The sequence below is a fragment of the Pteropus vampyrus genome, unplaced genomic scaffold (genome assembly GCF_000151845.1).
Source record: "Pteropus vampyrus isolate Shadow unplaced genomic scaffold, Pvam_2.0 Scaffold79, whole genome shotgun sequence".
Taxonomy (NCBI): domain Eukaryota; kingdom Metazoa; phylum Chordata; class Mammalia; order Chiroptera; family Pteropodidae; genus Pteropus; species Pteropus vampyrus.
Window position 1 is genome coordinate 383,692 of NW_011888860.1, and position 26,618 is coordinate 410,309.

General features: G+C 35.0%; 1 protein-coding gene and 1 non-coding gene across 3 annotated transcripts in view; one reads left to right on the forward strand and one right to left on the reverse strand.

Annotated features, from left to right (window-relative positions):
- Positions 1–4,888: 4,888 nt before the first annotated feature.
- The window catches only part of SMIM14 (small integral membrane protein 14), a 66,033-nt gene continuing 44,303 nt past the window's right edge, over positions 4,889–26,618 (reverse strand). For both annotated transcript variants that reach the window (XM_023532168.1, XM_011362746.2), the window contains 3 exons: positions 19,997–20,045; positions 10,580–10,722; positions 4,889–8,450 (listed from right to left, as the gene is read on the reverse strand). In XM_023532168.1, the coding sequence (XP_023387936.1) occupies positions 8,418–8,450; positions 10,580–10,722; positions 19,997–20,045 (225 nt within the window). In that variant the 3' untranslated portion in view covers positions 4,889–8,417. The remainder of the gene's footprint in view (positions 8,451–10,579; positions 10,723–19,996; positions 20,046–26,618) is intronic.
- On the forward strand, positions 20,791–20,909 carry LOC111741520. The gene has a single exon (XR_002781015.1). It is a non-coding gene; the product is annotated as a 5S ribosomal RNA (ribosomal RNA).

Here is a 26,618-nt window from a genome sequence, read left to right on the forward strand (position 1 = left end):
CAAGGGAAACAAAAGAAAAACAAATAAATGGCACTACATCAAACAAAAGATTTGCACAGCAATGGAAACCATCAACAAAATGAAAAGACAACCTACCAATTGGGAGAAGATGTTCGCCAATGATACATCTGATAAGGGGTTAGTATTCAAAATTTATAAAGAACTCAGACAATTTAATCAAAAAAAAAAAAAAAAACAATTTTTAAAAATGGGCAGAGGACCTGAGTAGGCATTTCTCTCAATGGGATGTACAGACGGCCAATAGACATATGAAAAAATACTCAAAATCACAATTAACCAGAGAAATGCAAATTAAACCCACAATGAGATACCTCACACCTATCGGAATGGCTATCATCAATAAATCAACAACCAACATGTGTTGGTGAGGATGTGAAGAAAAGGGAACACTTGTGCATTGTCGGTGAGATTGCAAATTGGTGCAGCTACTGTGAAAAACAGTACGGAGTTTCCTCAAAAAATTAAAAATAGAACTACCTTATTACCTAGCAATTCTACTTCTGAGTATTTATTCAAAGAAGTCCAAAACACAAATTCGAAAAGATATATGCACCCCTATGTGCATGGCAGTGCTATTTACAATAGCTAAGATGTGGAAGCAACCCAAGTGTCCATCTAAAGACGACTGGATAAAGAAGTGGTACATATATACAATGGAATATTACTCGACCATAAAAAAAAATGAAATCTTACCATCTACGACAACATAAATGTACCTAGAGGGCATTATGCTAAATGAAATAAGTTCGACAGAGAAAGACAAATACCATATGGTCTCACTTATATATGAATCTAAAGATCAAAATAAACTAACAAAACAGAAACAGACTCATAGGTACAGAGAACATTTTGATGGCTGCTAGATGAGAAGTGGGTTGTGGGGTGGGTAAAAAGGGAAAGGGGTTAAGTAAAATTGGCAGTTACAAAATAGTCACGGGTATGTAAAGTACAGCATAGGGAATATAGTGAATAATACTATAATAACTATATATGGTGTCAGATGGGTACTAGACTTGTCAGGGGGAGTACTTTGTAAATTATATAAATGTCTAACCACTATGCTGTACACCCGAAACTATAATATAAACAATAATATAATATTGAATGTCAACTGTAATTGAAAAAAATCAAAAATCATAAATTAGATCATATCATATATCCCCCACCCCTACTCCATTTGTTTTTATAATCATAATAAAATCCAAAGTCCTTATTTTGGATTCCAAGATCCTATAAGATTTAAACCTTGCTACTGATCTCATACTGATCATTTGGCCTTATTCTCGTCCCTTGAAAATGCCAAGTCTGTTTGAATCTGAGGGCCTTTGCACTTCTCTTTTCTTTTGGAAAACTGCCCAGATCTTTGCATACCTGCATCATTCAGGTCTCAAGTCAAATCACTCTTCAGAATGCTCTTTCACCACGACTGTTTGTATTTTAACTTCTCTTTGCAATTAGCAGTCCCTGAAATCATCTTATTTGTTAGCTTTTGTATTTGTACCCTGTAAATAGAATATAAACTTCTGAGGACAAGGACTAAAAACAAATGACCTTACCATCACAAGAATTAATTTTTCTGAAGGCCAGTAAGTCTAATGGTTGAGTAATGAATATTTACCCTGTTAACATAATTTGTTATCCAACTCCTTATAAAGTAATAATCCCACTTGTATTCCTTAATAGTGTTTTTGTTTCCTTGGCCTGTTTTTCTTTAACACAGTTAATCTCCTACCCATATATAGAAATCAATTAGTATGAAGAAAATTATTTTTTATTCTGTTTCTGTTTTTTCATCTCTAGAACTAAACACAAGGTTTAGCATTCTTTATGGTCACTGGTTCTCACCCTTAACTGCTACTGAAATCACTTATAGATGCTTAGGCCAAACTCCATACCAATTAACCCCATACCAGAACCTCTGAGTTGTGAGGCCAAGGCAGCAGTGGTTTTCAAAGCTCTCCAGGTGAGTGTAATGTGTAATAAAAGTTGAGAACCTCTAGCCTAATTAATGGTTTGCTGTTTAGCCTTTCTCACAATGGAATTATTCATCTGTTAGTCAAAATTTATCTGCTTTACAGTTTACCTACCAAGGTTTAAAAATCTTGATTGGAAACTGTGATATTTAATCTTTAATGTTTTTCATATTCCAAACACTGACCTAAAGGTGCTATTGTCCATTCCTCATAGGGTGAATTCCTTCCAATGTAAAATTCAATGGATGTGTCTTAAATCCATAGTTTTCGTACAACTTAGTTTTGAAAAGGGAGGGTGTGTGTGCTGGGATGGTGAAGGCCTTTGCATAACATCTATTTTGGGCTTTACAAAGCATTTTTACAAACATTTCATTTGATCCTCACTTCAGCTTGCTACAAAGTAGTATCATATCCAATGAAACTGAGGCTCCAAATTAAATGGGCTGCCTAAGGGTTATATAACTTGTGCTCCCTAGTCAAAGCATAGGCTGCTCAAAATACTGTTAGTCTTTTATGAAAACTGACATACATAGTTTCTTAAGAAAGGAAGATATTGCAACATTGAATGCAGAAAAATGATAACCCAGCTTTCTTCTATCAAACCAGCCATTAAAGAGATTGGCAAAATGTAAGGCAGTGCCACTCTTCTAAATTTTCATTTTGGAAAATGGTTATTTTTTTCATTTAAAATTTTTATATTAATGTTTATTGGGTTTATTATTTAAAAATACCTAACACTTTTAAATGTTTTAAATTTGGGATACAGCAAAATTTTTTTACTAAAAATTACTGCGGTGACATTAACAAAATCAAGTAAGTTTCAAGAGGATGCAGTAAATATTGATAAATATAATCCATATAAAAAAAAAAAAGCTCTTTGGGGTCCCCAAATTAGAAAGTTTGAGAATCACTATAGCTATCACTATATGCAATAGCCTCTGGTATATGTTTTAGTTGTAAGAATAGCTAAAAATCTGTATTGCTTGCCTTAACATTAATTCAGGCTCACACAAAACTACTTTAACGTTTTTTTTTTTACCAAGATTAAAACATTATTGACAATACTAAATATTTTTATTTATCACACAAATTGCTACAATGAAAATAGAAGTTTGGGAACTAGATGAAAATTACAATGATAAAAAAATGGTCAGCTTTCTTCAACAAAAACACTGAGTATCTTCAATGCTTTCAGAGATTAGCATCAGAAATTAATATGGGAGGGCACAAGGAACTCAACCTAGTAACTGTTGCCAGTTTACATCTATTTATGTGACTGAGTTCTTAAAATATTGTGACACAATGAAAAAAATTCCTTGGATGTTGCAGAGAGAAAATTGTATTTCTATCCATTCCTCAATGGAGAAACTAGTTTTCAATATTACTTTATTTAGCCCAAGGTTTCCTTAAATTTTCTGATTTAGCTTTGGCTAACAGAATTATGCTTGAAGCTTGAGACTGCTAAAGTTTTCAATAAGCTGTTGCTAGTGAAAATGAGAAAGTTAAAAGGATGCTGATAAAGGTGCAATGTGAGACAAAACAGTAAAATGTAGTCTTTAAGGTTGTTAAGTAAAAATGAAGGCTAAGAACACTTGCAAGGATATAAATCTTAGCCCATTTGTTGGAGATGTAGGCTCTCCTGTTAGATTTACATGTTCTATATATTGTAACCACAAAATTGCACTTGATGATTAATTGTAAGGGATCCCTTTTAAGACATCCAGACTTCCAAAGTTTAATGTTCATATACTAATTATTTGTCAAGGAAAGCTACATTAAGACTAGGGTCTGAAATGCCTTTTGTATTGAAAGCCCCTCTTCCTTTGTTACTGAATTAATGAGAGACCATATGATGGATTCATTTCTTTAAAAACAACATAAGAGACTTACTCAATAATGCTGAATCTGCCATGTAGTATTTGTGCTTTTTAAATAATTCTGCTCAGTTTTTCAAAACAAACAGAATCAATGCAATTGAAATCCATTAACCATCAAGATACAGCCTGAGTGTCTAAAGTTATAAGCAGTATAGGACCAGATATTTAAGAGGTAAAGCCTCTGACATGGCAGGGATTTTAAAGTTTTTTTCTCAGTCCTAAAATTCCTAGAAATAAGCAGTTTTGTATAAGAGAATACATTTTTTTTTATATCAAAGTTGCTTTATTCTTAAAACTACACATATTGTTCTTCACCTTTAGGTATTCCCTGCCTCCCAGATATCTCCTTCTACCTCCCTTTTAATAAACATCTTAATTTGGCATCTGATGTTTAAAATAATTTCTATAATCTATTCCTGAATAGCATACATTTTAAAGCATAAACAGTTAAGCAGTAAACAATAAAAACACCTGCTGAGATGTTTATTGAACCAACATAGTTCATTTGAGAAAAGATATGTAAAATTAAGTTCCCCATGAGAAAAGATCACACTGAACACTCCAGCTCTTCAAAATGTTAGCACAAGGTGATCATTTTGTTAAGTTATATAAATGCCTAATCACTATGTTGTATACCTGAAACTAATATTGTATGTCAACTGTAAGTGAAAATAAAATCTTAGCATAAGAGATAATCATGGTATTTATGAAACATTTATGGGGGAGGCAACTCTAGAAATTGAGATTCTGAATGAGAAAACCAGGTGTAATGGCAGGAAGCAAAAAACTTATTTTATTAAATTCCATTTTCTGGGAGGAGTACTAGTATTCAGAGTCATTAAATGAAAACTTAGTTTTACTGAGGATCTAGTTATCTACTTACATACACACATGACAAACTTTAGATTAAAACCATTAACTATCTCCAGCAATTATGTATTTCACAAATGTTGCTATTTGAAATAACATTTGAGTATCACACACTGACATCATAATCATGCCAGAGCAATTTTACCATTTTTACATATGTATAGGTTTTAATGATTTTTTGTATATGGATCAATTCCAGGTTACAGAACAAAAGCAAATTTTCACTTTTGAGTGTTTTCAATACAGTTACACATATAGCTCTTTATAGGTAACATATGTCTGCTCGAATAATTAACACTGTTGGATATTAGTCCCAAAAAGCAAATATCTATTTGACCCTATATTATAGGAAGAAATAAAATAGAATTATGAAAGAAATGTAGTTGCAATTAATTTCCTAGTGCTTCTTAGAATCCCTACTTCTGAATACTGGCCCCATACTGCTAATATATAAATATTTTTCTTATAACTGAAAGTTCTCTCTCAGGAAAGTCTTTAGTTAGGGGTAAAGTCTTACAAAAAAAACTGTTTAATAAAAGATGTTAACATTTTACTAACAAAAGATATTTGTTTCTCTTCTCACAAAAGCCAAACAGAAAACAATGAGTGTTACTAATGTCTTCTATTTATTCATTAATAAAAAGTGCATAGTACAAGCCCTTTATCCCAATCCAAATACTCAGTAAAAGATTACAATAAACCCTGGGTGGCACAGACGGATTTGTTTGGCATGATTTAAACATTTAAAAACAGCAATTAACACTTAGTACATCACATGACCACTTTTGCTTTTAACAAAGTAATCATCACACATGGTAACAAATACTTATGATTTTTCATTTAGAGATATTATAATGTTGACTAAATCTAATATGCAACAAAAATTTAACCCATTAACTGTAAACTTTCTCCTTCCAGTTGTTTTGTCTTAAGTTGAGCTGGTCAAATTTTAGCGCATACTCATTTAGAATGACAGACTTTCATTCAGAGTGATAAATTTCCAAGGTTCCTTTGAAAATATAAGAATTTGGTAATTCCATAAACATTATCAAATCAAATCACATACCACAAATAGCTGAACTTAATAGTTACTTCAGAAAATCTCTGCAAATTGTTTAAAATGTGACTTCAAGACCATAGGACAGTGCTTGGATAGACATATAATAAAATCTTTTACTATACACAGTTCTAATGTTAACTTTTTCCAAATGGGAAGCAAAAAAACATTATTTTGCATAAAAGAACATTAAATGACTCTAAAACAAAATAAATTCTTAATGGCATTTGTGGAATGTTTAAGAGTCCAAAGTGATTAAAATGTCAGGACTTATCTTTCTTTTTTCCAGATTATTTCAAATGATTGGCTATGATTGTTGCCATAGTACAGGTGAATGTTTACAAGCCAAGTAATGAATAAGAATGTGCTCAATAAAAAACTGTTTAATAAAAGATGTTAACATTTTACATGTAGAAGCTTTAAGAATTAAAAAGAATCTAAATTACTAGTTAGGTTAACAGTAATACTTTATATGCTATAGTACACTGTCTTTTTCAGGACTGCAGAGAAATTTTACAAGCAAAAAACCAAGACTTACTATTCCACTAAAAACTTTTGTTGCTAGTTAAATAGATGGGCTGTATAAGAAAAGGTTAATGTTCTAGATGTAATGTCAATTAAGTGTATGTGACAGAAATGAAGAACCAGGAATAAAAATCCAGATTTCTAGGTCTCTAGCAAACAGTAGACATTGTTTCCATGTCATAGCCATGTCTTCTACCAAAGCCAATTCTCGATTATTTATGAACTGTTGATTCAGTGAATACATCAGTATCTCTGCCAGAGATTGCCTTTCGAGCAGCATAGAGAACTGTTGGGATATATGTGCAAGCCTTCAGGGAGCAAGGGCAGAAAAAGGAATGCATTAGGCAGTTAGCTCCATCTTAACCCATTCATGCCCTTTCTGCTTTAAATATACAGCTGGGAAGGCTTCCAGTAGGCTACGGCAAGAAGAAAAACCTTAACTCTGTGGTGTTTACTTATCCAAGATGTGACTTACCTGTGTTACAACATTGCTTCATTAGCACAAGTAATTAAGAGTAGGTTATAATGTGCTCGCTTCAGCAGCACATATACTAAAAAAAAAAGAGTAGGTTATATTATTTCAAGAAGTTGAGCACAAAGCCAAGAGCACAGGAGGAATGCAAGCAGTTAATGCATTATATAATGAAATGAAGCCCTTACAATGTTTATGGCCCAAAATGTAATCATAATAAAGAGAAAAATACACCCTAGGGGCATCAATTGTATCAGAGACTCTATTAAAACAGTACAATGATATAGAGAAGTTTATTCAATTCATACAAGTAATTTCTCAGATTCTCAGATCGATACAATAAAATGCTAGACAGGTCTAAGGGGAAAAAACCCTTACATTGATGCAAAATATCTTCTAGCCCCGATAAATCATCTGCAATCACTTGCTAGGAAAAAATTCCATAACCACATAAGTCATGCAGACTTCTTAAAAATGCCATTTGTATTCATTTTCTTTCAAACTAACCAAAACAATGGAACCTTTTACTTTTTATACATTTCAAAATTTTACCTGTATTAATGCTCCTACCCACCCCAGTCCATCCCATTACCCAACAAGAATGAGATACAGGTCAGAAAAAGATCCTTGTTTCTCATATTCCTCCTTTTCCCTTGGAATAAACCAATAATTCATTAAACATTTGTAAAGTCATAAGGGTAACAAAAGATTCAAATTTTTTTCTTCAAAGAAAAGAATAAAATAAGTAAATAGCAATCAAATGGCAGTAATCAAAGAGGCCCCCAATACAACTATAAGATAGTTTCATTTAACAGGGGAAGTGTTAGATCAGAAAAGCTTTGTGAGAGGCACCTATTTTTAAAATAGAGATTATTAATGTATAGATTATATCTGACAAATGCAAAAAAAAAGTTCCTCCTTTCATGAACCTTGTAAGGCTAGTTAGTGTACAGTGGCTCAAATGTTACATAATGGACTGTAAATCCTCCATCATATTTAAATTATGTTTATTCAAAGTTTTTTAAGGATATTTTTATGTGAATAAAAAAACTTAGCAAACAATTACTTCATTTCTTTTTTCCTCCTTTTCTAGTCACAAGTTGTAGTGGACAATACAGATTTTAGCTGTAACTTGTAAAATATTCCAAAGGCTGCCACAGTCCCAAGAACGTGGTTCTAATTTTCTTTCATACAATCTCTGACAACCCCAAATAACTTTATAAATACCTATGAAAAAAGTAATTTTAAAATCTATCAAAACTATTTAAAATATTTAAATGCAGAAGTCTCAAATTTCCTTCAATCAGGCCAGAAATCATCATAAAAATTATGATCACAGTTACAAACAGAATTAGTGGAATGTTTACGTTTAGGATAACTAAAGGGCTCATGTAACTTTTTACAGAATCACTTACTCAAATATATTGTAAATAGGAGTGGTGATAACACCGGAAGCAAAAATAAGCTTGCAAGTAAAATTCCTAGAAGCTTATGAAAACAATACCATCCCATATTGCAGATGCGAAAAGAACAGTTCTAATGAGATTAAGAGAGTACTCTAGTCATCTTCGTTCATTTGGTCGTGCAAGGTGTTAATTATTTTCACTTCCCATATCACAAAGTTAGTCCACAGGAGGGGCTGGTGGATCTTGTCCCTGACATAAGAAAGAGAGAAATTATGGAACTGACTTCTTATATCCCAGTGGAACCAATCTAACACATATAGTAAGAACTGAGCAGCAATGCCCTCCACCCTCTCACCACAAGTCATATTCTTATTTGGGCTTTTCATATATTTTTGCATTAAGCAACACTAGATTGAGACTGTGATTCACAGACATTTGTCTCATTCTTCCCTGCAGTATGGAAGAAAGTGAAATTGTGTAACAATGGTATGTTATGAGTGAAATTGCTCTCCCTAACAACTCTACAGGTGATATTTAAACCAATAAAGGTGGTTTCATCCTTCTTACTAAGGTGATGATTGAATACAGTACAATCAAAGTGAAGCTAGAGAATTTTGTTTCTATCTACACTATGCTAATGGGAACACCTGAGGTTCCAGTTGCTACTGGCAGGCATCTAATGACCACAAAGGGAACCCACCTTGGAATGAAGGGAAGCTGATGGTATGAGGAAAGAAACGAGGTCTTTGATGACACTGTTAAGCTTTCTAAACACTGACCCTATCTCTGGATTTTCTGATGTACAGACCAATAAAGCACTTATTTAAACCAGGTTGAGCTGATTTTTGTTACTTGGAATAGAAAGCATCTGAACTGTAGAGAAAGATCAGCACTTGTAAGAATCTTCAGAAAGATTCCATTTATTTACTCTGACAATGCTATATGAGGCTCTCGTTGAGGGGGATCAGTTTTTCTACTTGAAATTAGTCAATGTCTTCTTGCATATTCTTATGGCAGTGGGACTACTATTCCTAGAACTGCTGGCCTACAATGAACTAAGGTTCAGGGGACTGTAATCTTGCATTTCTGTCACTTTTTAATGGCTTCTACGTCAGCTTATTTAATTGGATTGCTTTAGCTCCAAACACTAAGGAAGTTGCTCTTTGATATGAAAGTAATAAAACTGTACACAGAAAGTAAGAAAAAGGCTGAGAAAGCACTTTATCAAAAAATATACAAGATATTTTACGGGTACCCCTCTTTCCAAAAAGAAACAAAAATAAATTTAAGACTTTTTTTATAGTGCTAATGATGCCCTCTTAATTAAATTAGCTAGCATGCTACATATCTAAATGTTCTAATCCTAAAAAAAACAAAACACCGACCAATTAACATTGCACATTTGCTTTCATATTTATATGAGAAATTAGTCTAACTGAACTTTCTTATATTAAAAACACAAGATTAGGGAAAAGAAGCAATTATTTTAGAAATTTCACATAGTGAAGGGTGAAGAAAGAAATTAGTAGGATAATTTGTTCAACAAGTGAATCCGTCACAGAAATATTTTTAAAGATATCCAAATCAAATTGTGTGTGTGTGTGTGTGTGTGTGTGTGTGTGTGCGCGCGCGCACGCGCGTGTGTGTGTACACACACACATACTGGTTCTAAAAATTATTAAAAGGAATTCTTTCATGGAGGTTCTATTAGAGATAGTACTAAAAACTCCTTATTGGGTCACTTAATCATGTTTTTCATTTAGAAGATTCTAAAAATAGTTATAATCATGACTCTCAAGATTTATCAATATGAATGATTCCTACCTCTGCTTTTGTCAACTCAGCTGATCTACTATGATACAAAACTGGAAAAATGAGTTTGAGAGAAATAGGATGAGAAAACAAGAGGAAAAGAGGATTTAGCCAGATAGACTCAGTGTCTCAACTGTATTTAATAGCTAGGACAGAGGGGAGAAAAACATTTGGACTGCAGCTAGTATAATTTAGGAAGCTGGAAGCATGAGAAGCAAAGGATCAATTTTGAAGTAGATAGAACTGGGGAGTACAGGACTGAGAATTGAGAAATATTGCTGTAAATTATCATGAAATGGATCATTTTTTATGTTTCTCATATGACTAAGATTGAAATTCATTTTTAAATTATTTTTGGGCTACTATGCTGCTCTCTATATGTAATTATATGAAGACTAAACCATTTGGGATTACAAGATTTACTGGGATTACACAGGAAGAATTTATTGCACGAATTAAATCTTCCTTTTCCTAATGCAGTTATTTCAGTCAAGACAAACTCATCCCCCTTTACAAGGCCACACCCATCACCCCACTGCAATGAGTTTCTAATCCACAACACTTACGTTATGAGGACTGGTTGGCTTTCCAGTTAAGTTGGATCCTCTTAGATTAGGAGGTCTCAGTAGAAACAAGATGACTGCAATAACCATCCAGGCCATTAAAATCATGGTAATACTGATGCCATTATCAACAGAGGGTCCTGGTACTAAACACAAACAAAAAATGTATTTACAAGAAAAACTGTAGCATGATTATAACATGATTATACAATTTAAAAATTGTATTAATATAAAAAATTGTATCAACAATTTTAAGAAGTGCGATTATGAAATACTGCACTTTCATTTTCCCTTTCTTCCTGTGAGAAAATCTAAATAGTAAATGGTATAAAATAGTCAAAAGCCAAAACCTATTAAATAAACATTTTAATAGTGTATTTCTTAATATTTTGGGGTAATAAAATGCTTTGAGAATTTCATAAAAAATAAGGACTCTTTCCACCACATGAATCCATGTATACACATTCAACAATTTTACACACAATTGTGAAAGATTCCTAGACTCACAAAACCACCAATCCACATATGTGCTGAGATCTACAGAACCTGGGTTAAGATCACCTGATACACAGTAAGGACACTTTACTTTGGATGGTGGTGGTAAGGGAGGAAATTCTGCATTTTAATTACAGAAGCGGCAAGAAAAAAAACAGGTCAAGGAAAAGGGAACATCTGAGTTGTATAATGTATAGATTAAAGATCTCTTTAATGATATTCTCAAAGAGATATTAAATTGACCTTTTTTTGCAAAAAGAAGTTGGATTCGGGTTTAGATATTTTAAAATGTATGCATTTATAAGAGAAATAAGTCAGGGTGTGTGTGTGTAAGCATCAGTCTTTCCCAGCTCCTTGAGGCAGCCATATCTTATTTAATTCAGAATAACAAGTACCTATTATAGTGCCTGGCCCATAGTATGAGCTTAAAAAATTTCTAATAGATGAAACAGATTTTTTTATTGAAGTATATTAAAGAACTCAATTGTCAGAAATAAAAATTATAGAAGATTGGATTTCTAAAGAAAAACACAGTATCTTTAGTTACCAAAATAGCCTGTCAACAAGTTTGGTTTTAGTTCTCCTTGCCTCAGGAAAAAGTGAAAGAAATCCAGACAAGATGTTCAAACTAAGCTGATGTATTGCACTGGGGTCCATGGTCCCAGAGCTCACTCCCAAGAAAGGGAAGGGATGGGTGCATTGCTAAGGCCAAAGGATTAGTGACCAAAGGGGAAAAAGTCCAGCAAAGAGCTGAGCTAGCCCAAGAACAGGCTGGATAGAAATGAAGCCTCTGTTCCAATCACTTCCCCAGAAACAACTAACACAGTACTTAAAGAGTCACCGAAATTGCATTACTCATCACACAATGCATCAGAAGCTTTTTTCCTCTATATCTATATCCATTCTTTTCCTTGTTCCCTCTTATTATATTAAACATTACTCCCTTCATAACTAAGACCAATTTCTTCACTTGTGCTTTGGATTCCATTGCTCTCGCAGTGATCTATCTACTATCCCCTCTCTTGTATATTCAACACCCCCTTCTCCACTGCAGCCAACCCATAATCACTTAAACATGATCAAGTTTATCTCTTCTTTGGAAAAAAAAAAATTCCTCCTTCAATCCCTTTCCCTGTCCAGCTATCAAAACTGACATCTTGAGAGGTGCCTATATTTTACTACCTCTCATTCCCTCCTCTAGTTGGTATCTACCTCCATTATCATTCAAAAGCTCTTCAAAAGGTCACTTTTAACACCTCCACGCTGCTAATCCTAATGGGTAATTTCAGTTCTCATTTTCCATGACCACTCTCTCCCTTTTAATAAAAACACCTTCTTCGTCTTCTGTGCATTACCACTGCCTGATTTTCTTTCTACCACTTAGCGACTCTTTTGCATGTTCATTTCCCTCTTTCTGGCTTTTAAATTTTAGAACTCATCATGGTCAATTTTAGGTTCTATCTCTTCTTGCTCTATACACTATCATCCTCACTTGTATCTTTATTTACCTTCAATATGCAAACCACACCTAAATTTATACCCAGTCCTTCCTCTCTGAACTTCAGACTCAAATCTCCAACTATCTACGTCAACAGTTTTTTTTTTTTTTATCTTCACATCAACAGTTCTTAAACTGGTATACAGTAGAACCATCCAGCAGCTTCTTAAAAACACAGATGACTAAATTCCATCTCGCACTTAACATATTCAATATCCCAAACTAAAATCATGAGCATCTAGCCCTGCCCCATCCTCCAAGCTCCACCAAATTGGGTCTCTATTCATCCAGCTGCCTTAGCCAGAAACCTATAAAAACACCTTTTGTTCTCTCTCAATGACCCATCTCTATTTAACCCATTATGACGTTTCTGTCAATTTTATTTCCTAAATAATCACTCAGATCTGTCTCCTTCTAGCTCCACTCCCACACTTGCTCAAACTACCATCATTTCTTGTCTGGTCTACTGAGATGATGATCTCCCCACATCTATTCTTGCCTCCTGTAATTCTGTCCTCTACACTGCTCCAAGAGTGATTTTTTTTTAATCAAATACTATCTATTTTTATTACTAAATAATAGCTAGAATTTCAGTAGTTACTCTTTACCAGGGTTTATCTCTCTTGATCTTTTTAACAATCTTATTTTATGGTAGGTACTACCATATCTTCATTTTATAGATGAGGAAACTGGGAGAAAGGTGGGTTAAATCCCAATATCATACAGGTAGTATGTGGCAAAGCTGGGATTTAAATATAGAGTCTCACTAAAGAACCTGTGCTCTTGACCTCTTTGCTATGTCATAGTCTCTGAAACTATCACATAGTGAGGCAGACCCCTAAAAAGTATTAGTCCTGTAGGTAGTAAAATTGGAAAATATTTAAAAAGGGTTTTATATAAATGAGCTTATTCATAAATAAGCTAACTAACTGTTAGGTAAAACTAGATTATTTAAAGTTAGTCAAAAAAGATAACTGCCTTCTATACATTATCACCTCTTACAGTATCCCTCTCTCTCTCAGAAATAAAATACGAGATTGATTGCATAGACCAGAAATGTAACTCCGATGTAAACTCATATGTTATTCAACTTGGAAAATGGGTCCCTTACTTTTTGCTACTCTTTCCAAGTAAAAAATTCTGAAGCTTCCGAGAGTTAACTCTCAGATCATAAATTTCCTAATTCATATTTCTGAACAAAGCAGCTCTGACAAAATGCCCACTCCTTTTTAAGAGTCTCATAGTGATATTATGACCCTTAGTTCTCTGTAACTGTCTTCTAGCTTGGTTCCTTTTGCAGCCTTTCCTTCTTGCATTTTGCTGCCAGAAAAGTCTGCTTAAGACACTTGCTCTTAACATATTTCTGCTGACCAACCCAGTGACTCACTCTTTACTGCCTACTGCTTTAACTATGAACTCTTTCAGCTTGGCATTTCCTCATATAATGGCCTATATTAACTCTTTCTTTAACCAGTGGTTCCTGGCCTTCCTGTGCATCAGAATAGCTTGTAACAATATCAACACAATAGATTCCAAGACCCTGTCTCACACCATCTAATCTAGGAGCAGCTCAGGAATGGAGTCAGGAACCAGCATTATTTTAAAAGCTTAAATATATCAGTACTAGTTTGGCTGAGAGTATTTGCCAACTTTGCAAATTCACTCCTAGGGTACTCTTTATTTCTCTCTTTCTGGTGTGTTCTTATACCTAACCTCCATTTATTCACCTATATCCTATACTCCTCTCTCTTATGTAAAAACCTCTTTTTCCTCTGCCCACTCTTTCCTTTCTTCTCTGGACTAGTGTCACATTTTTAGTTTGAAGAAATGGCTTCCTATTTCTCCTAATTAGGTCATTAACTTTTTAAGAACTGGGACTGTCTCTTAGCTATATAAACTCCATGCCTGTTTCTTTACCTATGAAATAGAAACATTACCATCATCTCATAGAGTAGTTGTGAGGACTGAAATGGTCAGTACATGAAAAGCACTTAGCACAGTGGCTGGTATACAGCAGGTATTCAATAAATACTAGCCATTACCAGTATTAGGGTCAACTAGCAGCAGTCCTCAACCTTTTTCGCACCAGGGACCATTGCATTATGAGAACCTAATGTCTAAAAATCTGAGGTGAAGCTGAGGTAGTGATGCTAGCGCTAGAGAACGGCTGCAAATATAGATGAAGCTTCGCTTGCTGGCCCACCACTCACCTCCTGCTGTGCAGCCCACTTCCTAACAGGCCACAAACCAGTACTGGTTAGTAGCACAGGTTTGGGGACCCCTGAACTTGAGCACAGAAAAGACTAAAGGCAGATATATCCTATTGGGAATAACTAAATCGGATAAGATAATGAAGTAGGAATGGAAAAGGGTCAAAAACAAATAGTCCTAGTATGGAAGAAGCACATCGCTTGGTGACTAGACTGACTGGACAGGTGGTAAGAGGAGGAAGAAAAAAAAGTTAAGGATGCCTCCAAATTTCTGAAGGGTAGTAAGTAGGCAGTAGAATTTCTCTACTTAAAAGGCTAAATGGATATAGTTTTTTTGACCTTCAAGATTTAATAAGATCATTTTTCTTTTTCTCCATTAACTGAAGGCTCATCTCAGAATAAAGGATAATAGATGGACCAATTAAAGTCAAACCTCTTGATCACAGTCAATGTTTTTCATCTGTAGAGGTCTCAAAAAATTAACACTGGCTCTAGGATATACCTTCACGTGGGCATATTATGCAAGATTATTAACAAAAAACTGAAACAAACCTAAATGTCAGAAAAGTATGTTTGATTCATAAATTATCGTATGTCTACACAATGGAATACTATGAAACTGTAAAAGAAACTGAAGGAAGTATCCATGAGAAATGCTATTTGACAGGGGAAAAAATGAGCAGTGAAAAATAGTGTGTCCAAAATTAGGGGGCAAATTACATATTTTGCTTGTACATGCATATGAAATTCTGGGAAGAAACACAGAAGACTAATAACACCTAGAGATAGAACCTGAGCAGATGAGAGAATGAGTAGGAAAACAACTTTTCACTGTATACTAATTAACTTCTTTATTTTTGAATCATATCTAAAATTAAATATATTCAATTAAACTAAAAAGTAGCCTTAAAATATCTTGGTATTTGAATTGATTTAGACTTCTTGAAATATTCAGGAACAGAAATGAATGACCCTGGTTGAATAAAATCACTGTAGGCTTTCTGTGATTATACACAGTCCCTAATGACAAGATCCACTTCTTCATGAAGTCTCAGAATAGGTATGCTACTCAAACTTCCTGACACTGCATATAGCTGATATAAACAAATATCAGGAGCAGCTATTTTAAGGTCAGTATGGAGAGGTAAATGGGCCTTTAAATGATCAGGCCACTGTGGGCTTTTTTGTGATAACCTTTATGTACATATAAATATTAAGGTGCACTCAATCACATTGAGGATATAAAATCTGTTCTCTCACTTCCTGGAAATTATTTGCCTTAACAGGGTAAATAGTTTTTACTTTATGGTCTGGAAAGATGTCAAATTATAAAAATATAAAAAGGCTTTATATACCAAAATACAGTGTTCTGTTTCGCTTAAGGGTTAAGTCTTTGGTTTTAAGCAAACATGAGTATTATAAATAAGATGCCAAAAAGAACATTCCCTATGAAGCTACTAGCTTAGCTAGACAAAGGAAGATGAAAGAGTAGAAAGGGAGGCTCTATGAGCTGCCAGATCTAGAGGGATTATTTCCAAATGCTTTCACAGGTTTCCCGTGGGAAAAGTAGAAATAGAAAGTGGACAATGTACCAACAGGCTGTAAGCCTATAATTTTGGGATTATATACAGTAATTAACTGCTATCAGTACAGCTACCGTTTACTTCAAAAGTAAGTTAGTGATTGAGCTGGTTTCCATACAACTCTTCATCTGAAAGACAGTCAGTCTTTCAGAAGAGTGAGCAGACTTATTCTATATTGTTGTAGAGAGCAAAACTGTGGGTGGACATCATAATGAAGTAAAATTTAGCCCAATGTAAAGAATCATGCAACAACTAGATCTGTTAACAGACTGCAATTAAATTCTGCAACTGCATAAGTAATGAGCTTCCTATTCAATTAAATCATCTCAAATATATGCAACACACCATGGCAGGCCCAATGGGTAATGAGAAATTGTGATATAAGAAATATACATTTGTTTTTTCACCCTGGTTCCTAGAACAGAGCTCCTAAAGCCCTTGGAATTTCCTGAGTGATAGGGATGATGGGAACATCTTTTGTTATTCATAAGAAATTCCTTTCAACCATGCCTGAGTTTATGCTAATGATGTGACTCTTGGTGAGCCCCTACAAAGCTTCAGGGTGGGGATGGATGGGTTCCCAGAGCTTAACAACCAGTGTTATTAGAGGATTGGAATGTTCAGCTCCCCTCCCTCACCTCTAGAGAGAGGAGAGGCTGGAGATCCAGTTAATCACCAATGACCAATGATTTAATCATTCATGACTATAGAACGGAACCTCTATAAAAACCCTAAACAATGGGGCTCAGAGAGTTCCTAACTGGTGAATACACTGATGTGCTGGGAGGGTGACATCCCAAGAAAAGACAGTGAAGCTCTACATCCCTTCTTCCCACACCTTGCCCTATGCATCTTTTCCATTTGGTTGCTCCTGAGTTGTATCTTCAATAAACCAGTGACAGTAAGTTAATTGTTTTCCTGAGCCACTTTAGCAAATTAATGAACCTGAGAAGGGGGCAGTGGGAACCCCTGATTTATATTTTATGAAAATAGCCTGAGCTCACTGGAAAAAATTCAGAATACACAGAAAAGGTGATTCTATTACCCAGAGGAAACAACTGCTTAAATCATTTAAAAATATGGCTCTCAAAAAGGATTTCCGACAAATGTTAAAAGAATTGGGGGGGAAAAAAACTGGTCAATATGACTAAATTAATATTCAAGGTCTAGAGTTTGCCTTTAGATTAAGGAAGTGAAATTTCACCCAGAAATAAGAGTCTATTTAGTTTACAGGTGGGGCTGCCTCAAGGGTCACAAATATCACAAATGTAATAAACACTAGTTTTCCTGTAAGGAATTCAGTAAAATTATTTTCACTAGTAAGAATAAGTTTTAGCTTTACCGGCTGAGGCAAAAATTTAAGTTGCTTATCAGAGGGCACATTGTAGATTAATGAATGCTACTGAAGAAGCAACATAAGGAAATGTGAAGTGGGGGAACCACCGCCCATCATCTTAACAACCTAACACAACATCTGCACATTAACATTACCTTCTGGTCCAGAAGCATAATTGCCCTGTTGCACCAATGGACGTTTTGACAAAATTTCTACTTTGGGCAAAGCACTGTACCAGCTCCTATTTCTCAAAGTTGTTAATATTTACAGAATTTGAAGGGACACCCAGTTCACACAGCAGTAACAACAATAATGTAATAACAAGCCTCTTTATAATGGTACTTATGTTTTGTTTTAATTTCAAATATGTAACAATGTGGAACTCAGCTTCAGAGATGTTAAGTAAAAGCAATTAGCCTAAGTTGTGACCCTGTTTGTTGTCATTATACTCCAGATAGGCTGTGAGAACTCAGAATTTCCACCCCGGGGCTTCCACAAATGGCGGGGGCAGTGGTAATCCTGGGTGAGCCCCCCTCCCTGCCCCCGTGTCCTCGCTCAACCCCAGCTACTTCTTCTGTGAAAAGAAAATGCTAGTTACTTTGGGGGAACACTGAGAGGGGTATAGATTTTGTATATCAGCATCTTGCACATGTGTTAATTGCTGAAAAAATGCCAGACATCCTGGTTAAATAAATAAGATTTCAAAAAAAAAAAAGCAACTAGCCTATTAATAAAAGCAATTTATCACTATGTCAAGAGCTTTAAAATGTACATACAAGAATGTTTAAATATTGCTTATAATAATGTTAGGTAGCTAGTCAGACATGAGTAACTGGGTGAACAAAGGAATAGGGGCCCAGCCTAGAGACTGCCCAAAGAACACCCCAATGGTAGTAGAATTCTAGGTATGCACATGCGCACTAGCCAAAGAATTATATAACAGCCAGATGTCAACCAAAACGACCTCATTTGCCAATCACCTAGGAATGCCTTTGGAACCACCCATTATAGCCCAAATATAAGGCAGACATTCCCACTCTTGGTCTCTTTTCCCCCTTCTAGGTTCTCTTTTTTGTGGCCTTTTTGTGTTGGTTGCAGCGCTGGGACCATGTGCCTCTTTGGGGTATTCTTTGTCTTTCTAAAGTATATCTTTAATAAAACTATTAAATCTCAATGACCTGTAAGTCATTTAAGGAAGAACAGAGAGAAAATGTAAGGGAAAATGCTAACTACAATTCTGCACCATCTTTATCCCTCTCCCTCCCTTCTGCAGTTGGGGCGACACTGAACTCTGATTGGCCCTAACAGTGACAATAATAAAAAATATATCATCACCCTAAGATTCCAATAAAAGGGCTTCATTTAAAAACTGGTATATCCCCATAATAGAATATTATTTAGTCAGTATATATTTTTAAGATAAATATATACCGATATATCATAATATAGTAGTGAAAAACAATACATACAAAGTAATCCCATTTTTATAAATGTATATGAAATCTAATTGTGCCAGGCTTCACCATCCTGTGAATGTCTTACTTCCATCCTTAATAGTCAAATTAATATGACAGGCTTAAATGTTAGTTATTAGTTCCCTTTAATGTACCCTTCCAGTTATTTCTGTACTGAAAAAAGATGCCTCACATAATGGCCATCAAGTCTGTCAGCTACAGTCACCATGTAGGATGCATCTTCCTGCTCTAATTCTCACTTTACTATCACTACTGCACATAAAGCCACATGGAGAGAAACCTCTCCACTGCCCATGCCCTTTTGAGAATGCTAATGTCAGAACCAAAGGAATGACTTCACAGGCTCCCAAAGTTTTCAAACCTTGGGAAAGAACGGCCTCTCTTTACTCAGTTCTCAAAGCTAGCAATGGATGAAAATAGATGCTAAGAAAAGAGTATGGAATTGGTACTAGCAGCCTCAATGTTCCAGTTCAACCAGCAAAAGGTGCCCTGTTACACATATATTTGCCAAGAAAAAGGTCTAGAAGGGTTTATATCAAGTTTGTCAACAGTGGTTATCTTTTAGCATTCTGGAAGTTTTTCCTTTTCTTTTTTTCTTCTCTGTTATTTTTATAATTTTCTTCAATGAACAGAGTTTGTTTTTGAAGCCAAAAAAACTCCACTATTTTTTAAGATAAAAAATTAAATATTTAGTAGGAAATACATTACCGAGAAACAATTCCTTAAAGAGCAGACTATGAGAATATCTGATAAATATTCACAGTTATGTGACCTCTAATTCTGCCCCCAATGCCAAGCCTCCTCCTGTCCCACCATTACTTACACTCCTGAAGACATTCTGTGTCTGTGCAGTAGGACTGGGACTGCCTTAACTACAATGAATAAAAAGAAAGGAAAGTTAGCCATTAGACTTAACCAAAAATGAATACTATTTACTAGAAAGATCATGCTTTGTTTTTTAAAGAATGCTACTACAGTGTATATCATACCTTCAAAATCATATATAAACACAGAACACACTGAGGGGCTGTTCAGTTTGAAGGGATTTTTTCCTACTCAATAATTTTCAAATATACTGTGATCTACTGCAGTTCACCTAATTAGATTAAGGAATTTTTTAAAAAATCACCTGTGAAACTCCTGCTGCCATATATTAGACTTCCCAAAGGAAAAGCACTATACTGTAAAGGAGAACTACTAGAAAGGAACTGAATTTGTTAATAAGATTTTATTTTTTCTAATTGAAAACTGAAGCAGATGGAGGAAATAAAACATCCTATTTGTAGAAAATACACCTATAAAAGAGAAGAACATATTTTGTTTTCCTTTTTGATTACCTCTGTATAAACAATGGTTGGATAAATAAGAACTAATAAAAATGGATACCACAGGGTGGAGGGTGGGATAGAGGAGTCAAGTAGGCTCTGACAAAGATGAGAATTAGAGTTTCCAATGGCTATCTTTTTATATAAACTAATTTTGGAATCATGTGCTTATGAATTTTAAAAAGAAAAAAACCTATCAATAAACATACATATCATGAATATTATAAAAAGTCCTTTGCTGAGGACTTTTATCATATTAAGAAAAAAACAATCTCATAAATCTTAAAATAGAGTCTACAGCCATGCTACCCTGAACATGCCCGATCCCGTCTGATCTCGGAAGCTAAGCAGGGTCAGGCCTGGTTAGTACTTGGATGGAAGACCACCTAGGAAGATCAGGTGCTGTAGGCGTAAAAAATAAAAAAATAAGGGACTGTAAGCTGACAAGTTCCTTGCAATCTGTGAGGTCAACCAAGGGTTGCCTCGCCTAAAAAAAAAAAAAAAAAAATCTTAAAATAGAGATGACTACGTAGTAAAGACAAAAAGGAGCATGCAACTTTTCAGTTCAGCCTCATTACTTTATTATAACACCTCTCTCATAACCTGCAATTGTTTGGGGAAGCAACTACAGAGTACAGTGCTTTGCTTAGCTAGTTAAGTATGAGCTCTTCAGAAAGCCAGATCTTGCTTTAAAGTCTGGTTGTGCAACTTTCTAGAATTTCAAGACCTTGGGTAAGTTTAACACCTCTAAGCTTTAGTTTCTTCATCTGTTAAGGTGAGGATAATACTACCTAAATCAGAATATTAGTGAGGATGAAAATAGATAATGAATGTGAACTGCAGTAACAATCCAAGAAACATTAGATATTATTACTATGCCACACTAATTATGACCTCATCTAAACAATTATTGGAATTAACAACTAAACAAATCATTTTGCAAATTGTTTTCTAAGATGACCCAGCTTGCAATCCCTTAATAGCAATCCTACTGAATTAGAATGGGAAAACAGCTCTTAATAAATGTAAAAATATGCTGTATGTTAATGCTTTCTGAATTTGAATCAATCCAAAACCTCTTAAAATTATACATTCTATGGATATTATTAAAAAGACAACAAACAATAAGTGCTGGTGAGGATGTGAAGAAAAGGAAACCCTTATGCACTGTTGGTGGTATTGTAAATTGGTGCAGATACTATGGAAAACAGTATGGAGATTACTAAAAATAGAGCTACCAATAAGATTCAGTAATTCTACATCTGAATATTTATCTGAAAACAAAAATATTAAATCAAAAAATATCTGAACCGCCCCCCCATGTTCACTGTAGCATTATTCACAATAACTGAAAAATGGAAACAACCTAGGTGTCCATCTATGGATGAATGGATAAAGAAGATGTGGTATATATACAAAATGGAATATTATTCAGCCATGAAAAAGAATGAATCTTGCCATCTGTAACAACACAGACTGATTTTGAGGGTATTATGCTAAGTGAAATAAGACACACAGAAAAAATAAATACTGTATGATCTCACTTACATGTGGAATCACAAAACAAAAACATGAGCTCATAGATATAGAGAACGGATTGACGGTTGCTGGAGGCGGGGAGGTCAGGGGTATGCAAAATGGGTGAAGGGGGACAAAAGGTACGAACTTCCAGTTATAAAATGAAAAAGTCACAGAGATATAATGTACAGCATAGTTAATAACAATGTAAAAAAATACACATTCTACAGAAAATAAAGACAATTAGATTCTTAGTCACAAAACAGACTTAATGCATCTCTTAATTAGCATAGATTATAAGTTTATTTTTTCCCAATAAGTAATATGTATATACAATACAAAGTTCAAAAGTACAAAAGGACTGTGGAAACATGGCAGAGTGGAAACATGCCAGGCTCTCTCCTCTTGAAACAACAATAAGCTGAATATCTAAAATTCAACATAAAATACCCAAACTGCACACTAGCACGTCTGAGCATGGGATCTGCGTATGAGACCTATCGCAGGTCAGAACTCCAAATGTCAGGCAGTGGACCAGGAGAAACAAAGAAGCTGTCTCTCATATTCCCCAAAGCTATCTGAAGGAGAAGGGGGAGGGGAGAAAAAGCGGCAAGTTCCCTGAGCATCCCTGCCTGGTAAAGCTGTGGGCTCCTCTTAGCTGGCAGCAGGACCCAGTCACCACGGCAGAAGGCAGAGAAGTGGGACAGCAGAAAAATAAGTTGATTTTTACTGGCCACGGTTGCAAAACCGAGGCTGAGACGCAGCCCCCAACCCCCAGTCCAGAGGGGGACTCCTCCCATACCCTCTGAGACAGAACACTGGGGACCTCCAAGAGAATCTGAGCAAATGCTACCGAAACTGTTGCTAACACTGACAGGGACTGAAATTGAGGGTAGTGAGCGTGATGAAATATCTATCAGAAAATAAAAAGACATTTTTAAGGCTTTATATAAAGCAGGGATCCAAGAGGCTTAGATGCCACCTACTGGAAACCAAAAGAAAAGCACCTTCTTTGTAGCATCCAAGGAGACAGACCTTTACATAATAAATCTTCTTTCACATAAAAAAGCAGAATACATTTCCATTAATGCCCAGGCAGAGAAAGAGTCCATTTAACACCACGAACAACCAAGGTGACAAAGCATCTCAGAAAGAAAAAGAAAAATCTCCAGAAAATAAGCTTACAGACATAGAAATATGCAATGTAAATCACAGAGAATTCAGGATGATACTTCTGAAAAAACTCAGTGAATTCCCAAACGAGACATATCGACAATTTCAGGAAATGAAAAAACAACTAGATGAGCAGAGCAAGGAGAATGAAACTCTCAAAAAGAACCATATAGAACTTCTGGAGATGAAGAAAACACTGCAAGAGATGAAAAATTAAATAGTAACCTTGGGAAATACAGTCGACCAAATAGAGGAAAGGATCAGTGATATTGAAGACAAAAATCTAGAAATAAATCAGAAGGAATCAGAGAGAACCCAAAGAATGAAAAATAATGAAAGAGAAAATCAAGAACTAGCTGATACCATCAGGAGAGGAAACATAAGGATAATGAGTATTATCAAAGGCGAGGAAAAGGAACAAGGACCACAAAGCATTTTCAGACAAATAGCAGACAAAAATTCCCCAATTCTAACGAATGAGCTGGAGCTTAGAATTCAAGAAGTCAACAGAACACCCAGTTATCTCAAACCAAAAAGGCCTTCACCAAGACACACTGTGTTAAAATTATCAAAAATCAACGACAAAGACAGAATTCTCAGGGCAGCCAGGGAGAAAAAAATGCTAATTTATAAAGGAAAACCCATTAGATTATCATCAGACTTATCAGCACAAACCTTACAAGCCAGAAAGAAATGGAATCAAATATTTAAACTATTAAGTGAAAGGAACTACCAGCCTAGAATAATGTATCCAGCTAAGCCCTCCTTTAGATATGAAGGAAAAATTAAGACTTCCTCAAACATATAAAAATTGAGGGAATTCTCCACTACGAGGCCTGCACTACAGGAAATACTAAAAGGGCTTAGCTCACCCAAAACAAAATGAAAAAAAAAAAAAAACCATAATTACAAGTAAAGTGACAATTGGGCAAATAGAAGCAGAGGAGGGCAACCCTTACTAAGAGCAAGGCATTATAAGCTTAAATAATAATAAGAAAATTGCTATAGCAAGATAGTTATGAACATTTAGCATATATAGAGAAAACTTGTGATAACAATGACTAAAAAGGGGAGGATTCAAAGATCGAAATTCGCAAATGGGAATGGAGATAAGGCACGTACAGAAGAAAATGGATGACTGTATATAAATAACCTTTACATAGTCATTATGGTAACCACACGCCAAAGTTCAGAACTGAAGTATATAACATAAAACAAAAAGAACCAAAGGCAAAACCCACAAAAGCCAACCAAAATAAAGAAAACAGAAACACAAGGACAAGGAAGCAATGGAAACACCAAGCTACCAGAAAGCAAAAGATAAAATGGCTATAAAAAGACCTCATATTTCAATAATCACCCCTAATGTAAATGGACTGAACTCACCAATAAAAAGGCACAGAGTAGCAGATTGGTTCAAAAAAACAAAACCCAACCGTATGCTGCCTCCAGGAGTCACATCTCAGCTCCAAAGACAAATATAGACTCAAAGTGAAAGGGTGGAAAATGATATTCCAAGCAAATGACATTCAGAGAAAAGCAGGAGTAACGGTACTAATATCGGACAAAATAGACTTCAAGATAAAAAAGGTAAAGAAAGATACTGACGGACACTTCCTAATAAAGGGAATCATGCACCAAGAAGACATAACACTTATTAACATCTAAGCTCAAAATTAGGGAGCCCCAAAATATGTAAAGCAATTACTAACAGAACTAAAGGGAAAAACTGACCAAAACACTATCGTAGTAGTGGACCTAAATATCCCACTGTCAGATATGGACAGATCATCCAAACAGAAAATCAATAAGGAAATAACACCCTTAAATGACACATTAGACCAAACTGGACAAAACTGACGTTTACAGAGCCTTCCGTTCGAAAACAGCTGCTTATACATTCTTCTCTAGTGCACATGAAACAGTCTCAAGAATCAACCACATACTGGGACACAGAGATAGCCTCAACAAATATAAGAGGGTTGAAATCATACCAACCAGATTCTCTGATCATAATGCTTTGAAACTATAGATCAACTGCAAAAAGAAAGCAAGAAGAACCACAGATACATGGAGATTAAACAACATGCTACTGAAGAATAACTGGGTCAGGGAAGAAATAAAAAGAGAGATGAACAGATACATAGAAACGAATGATGATGATAGTATAACATATCAAAACTTTTCGGACACGGCAAAAGCGGTCATAAGAGGAAAGTTCGTATCATTACTGGCCTATCTCCAAAAACAAGAATGAGCCCAAATAAACAACCTAACGCTTCATCTTAAAAAACTAGAAAAGGAAGAACAAATGAAGCCTAAAGTCAGTAGAAGGAAAGAAATAATCAAAATTAGAGCAGAAATAAGTGAAATTGAAAACAATAAAATCAACAGAAAAAATAAATGCAACGAAGAGCTGGTTCTTTGAGAAGGTTAATAACATTGACAAACCCCTGGCTAGACCCACTAAAGAAAAAAGAGAAAATACACAAATAAAATCAGGGATGATAGAGGGGAAATTACGACTGATATCTCAGAAATACAAAAGATCATATAAAAATACTATGAAAAAGTACATGACACCAAATTTAATAACCTAGAAGAAATGGACCAGTACTTAGACTGAATCAAGAAGAACTGGGAAATCTAAATAGACCGATCAGCAGTATAGAAATTGAAACAATCATCAAAAACCTACCCATAAGTAAAAGTCCAGGACCTGATGGCTTCACCAGTGAATTCTAACAAACATTCAAATATTTAATACCTATTCTCCTCAAACTCTTCCAAAAAATTGAAGAGGAGGCAATACTTTCCAACTCATCATATGAGGCCAATATTACCCTGATACCAGAACCTGGTAAAGATAACACAAAAAAAGAAAACTACACACCAATATCTCTCATGAACACAGATACAAAAATCCTAAATAAGATACTAGCGATCCGAATACAGCAACATATTAAAAAGAATTATACATCATGATCAAGTGGGCTTCATCCCAGGGGCACAGGGATGGTTCAACATATGCAAATCAATTAATGTGATACACCATATGAATTAAAAAACAAAAATCATATCAAGATACAGCAGCCATTTATGATCAAAACACTTAACAAAATCGTATAGAAGGAAAGTACCTTAACATAATAAAGGTCACATATGACAAACCCTCAGCCAACATTATACTTTATGGTGAAAAACAAAACCCAACCCTCAAAGATTAGGAACAAGGCAAGGCTGTCCACTATCACCACTGTTATTCAGTATAACATTGGCGGTCCTAGCAAGTGCAATCAGACAAGAGAAAGATATAAAAAGCATTTAAATAGGAAACAAAGAAGTCAAACTGTCACTATTTGCAGATGACATGATTCTCTATATAGAAAACCCTAAAGACTCCACAAGAACACTACTAGAAACAATAAG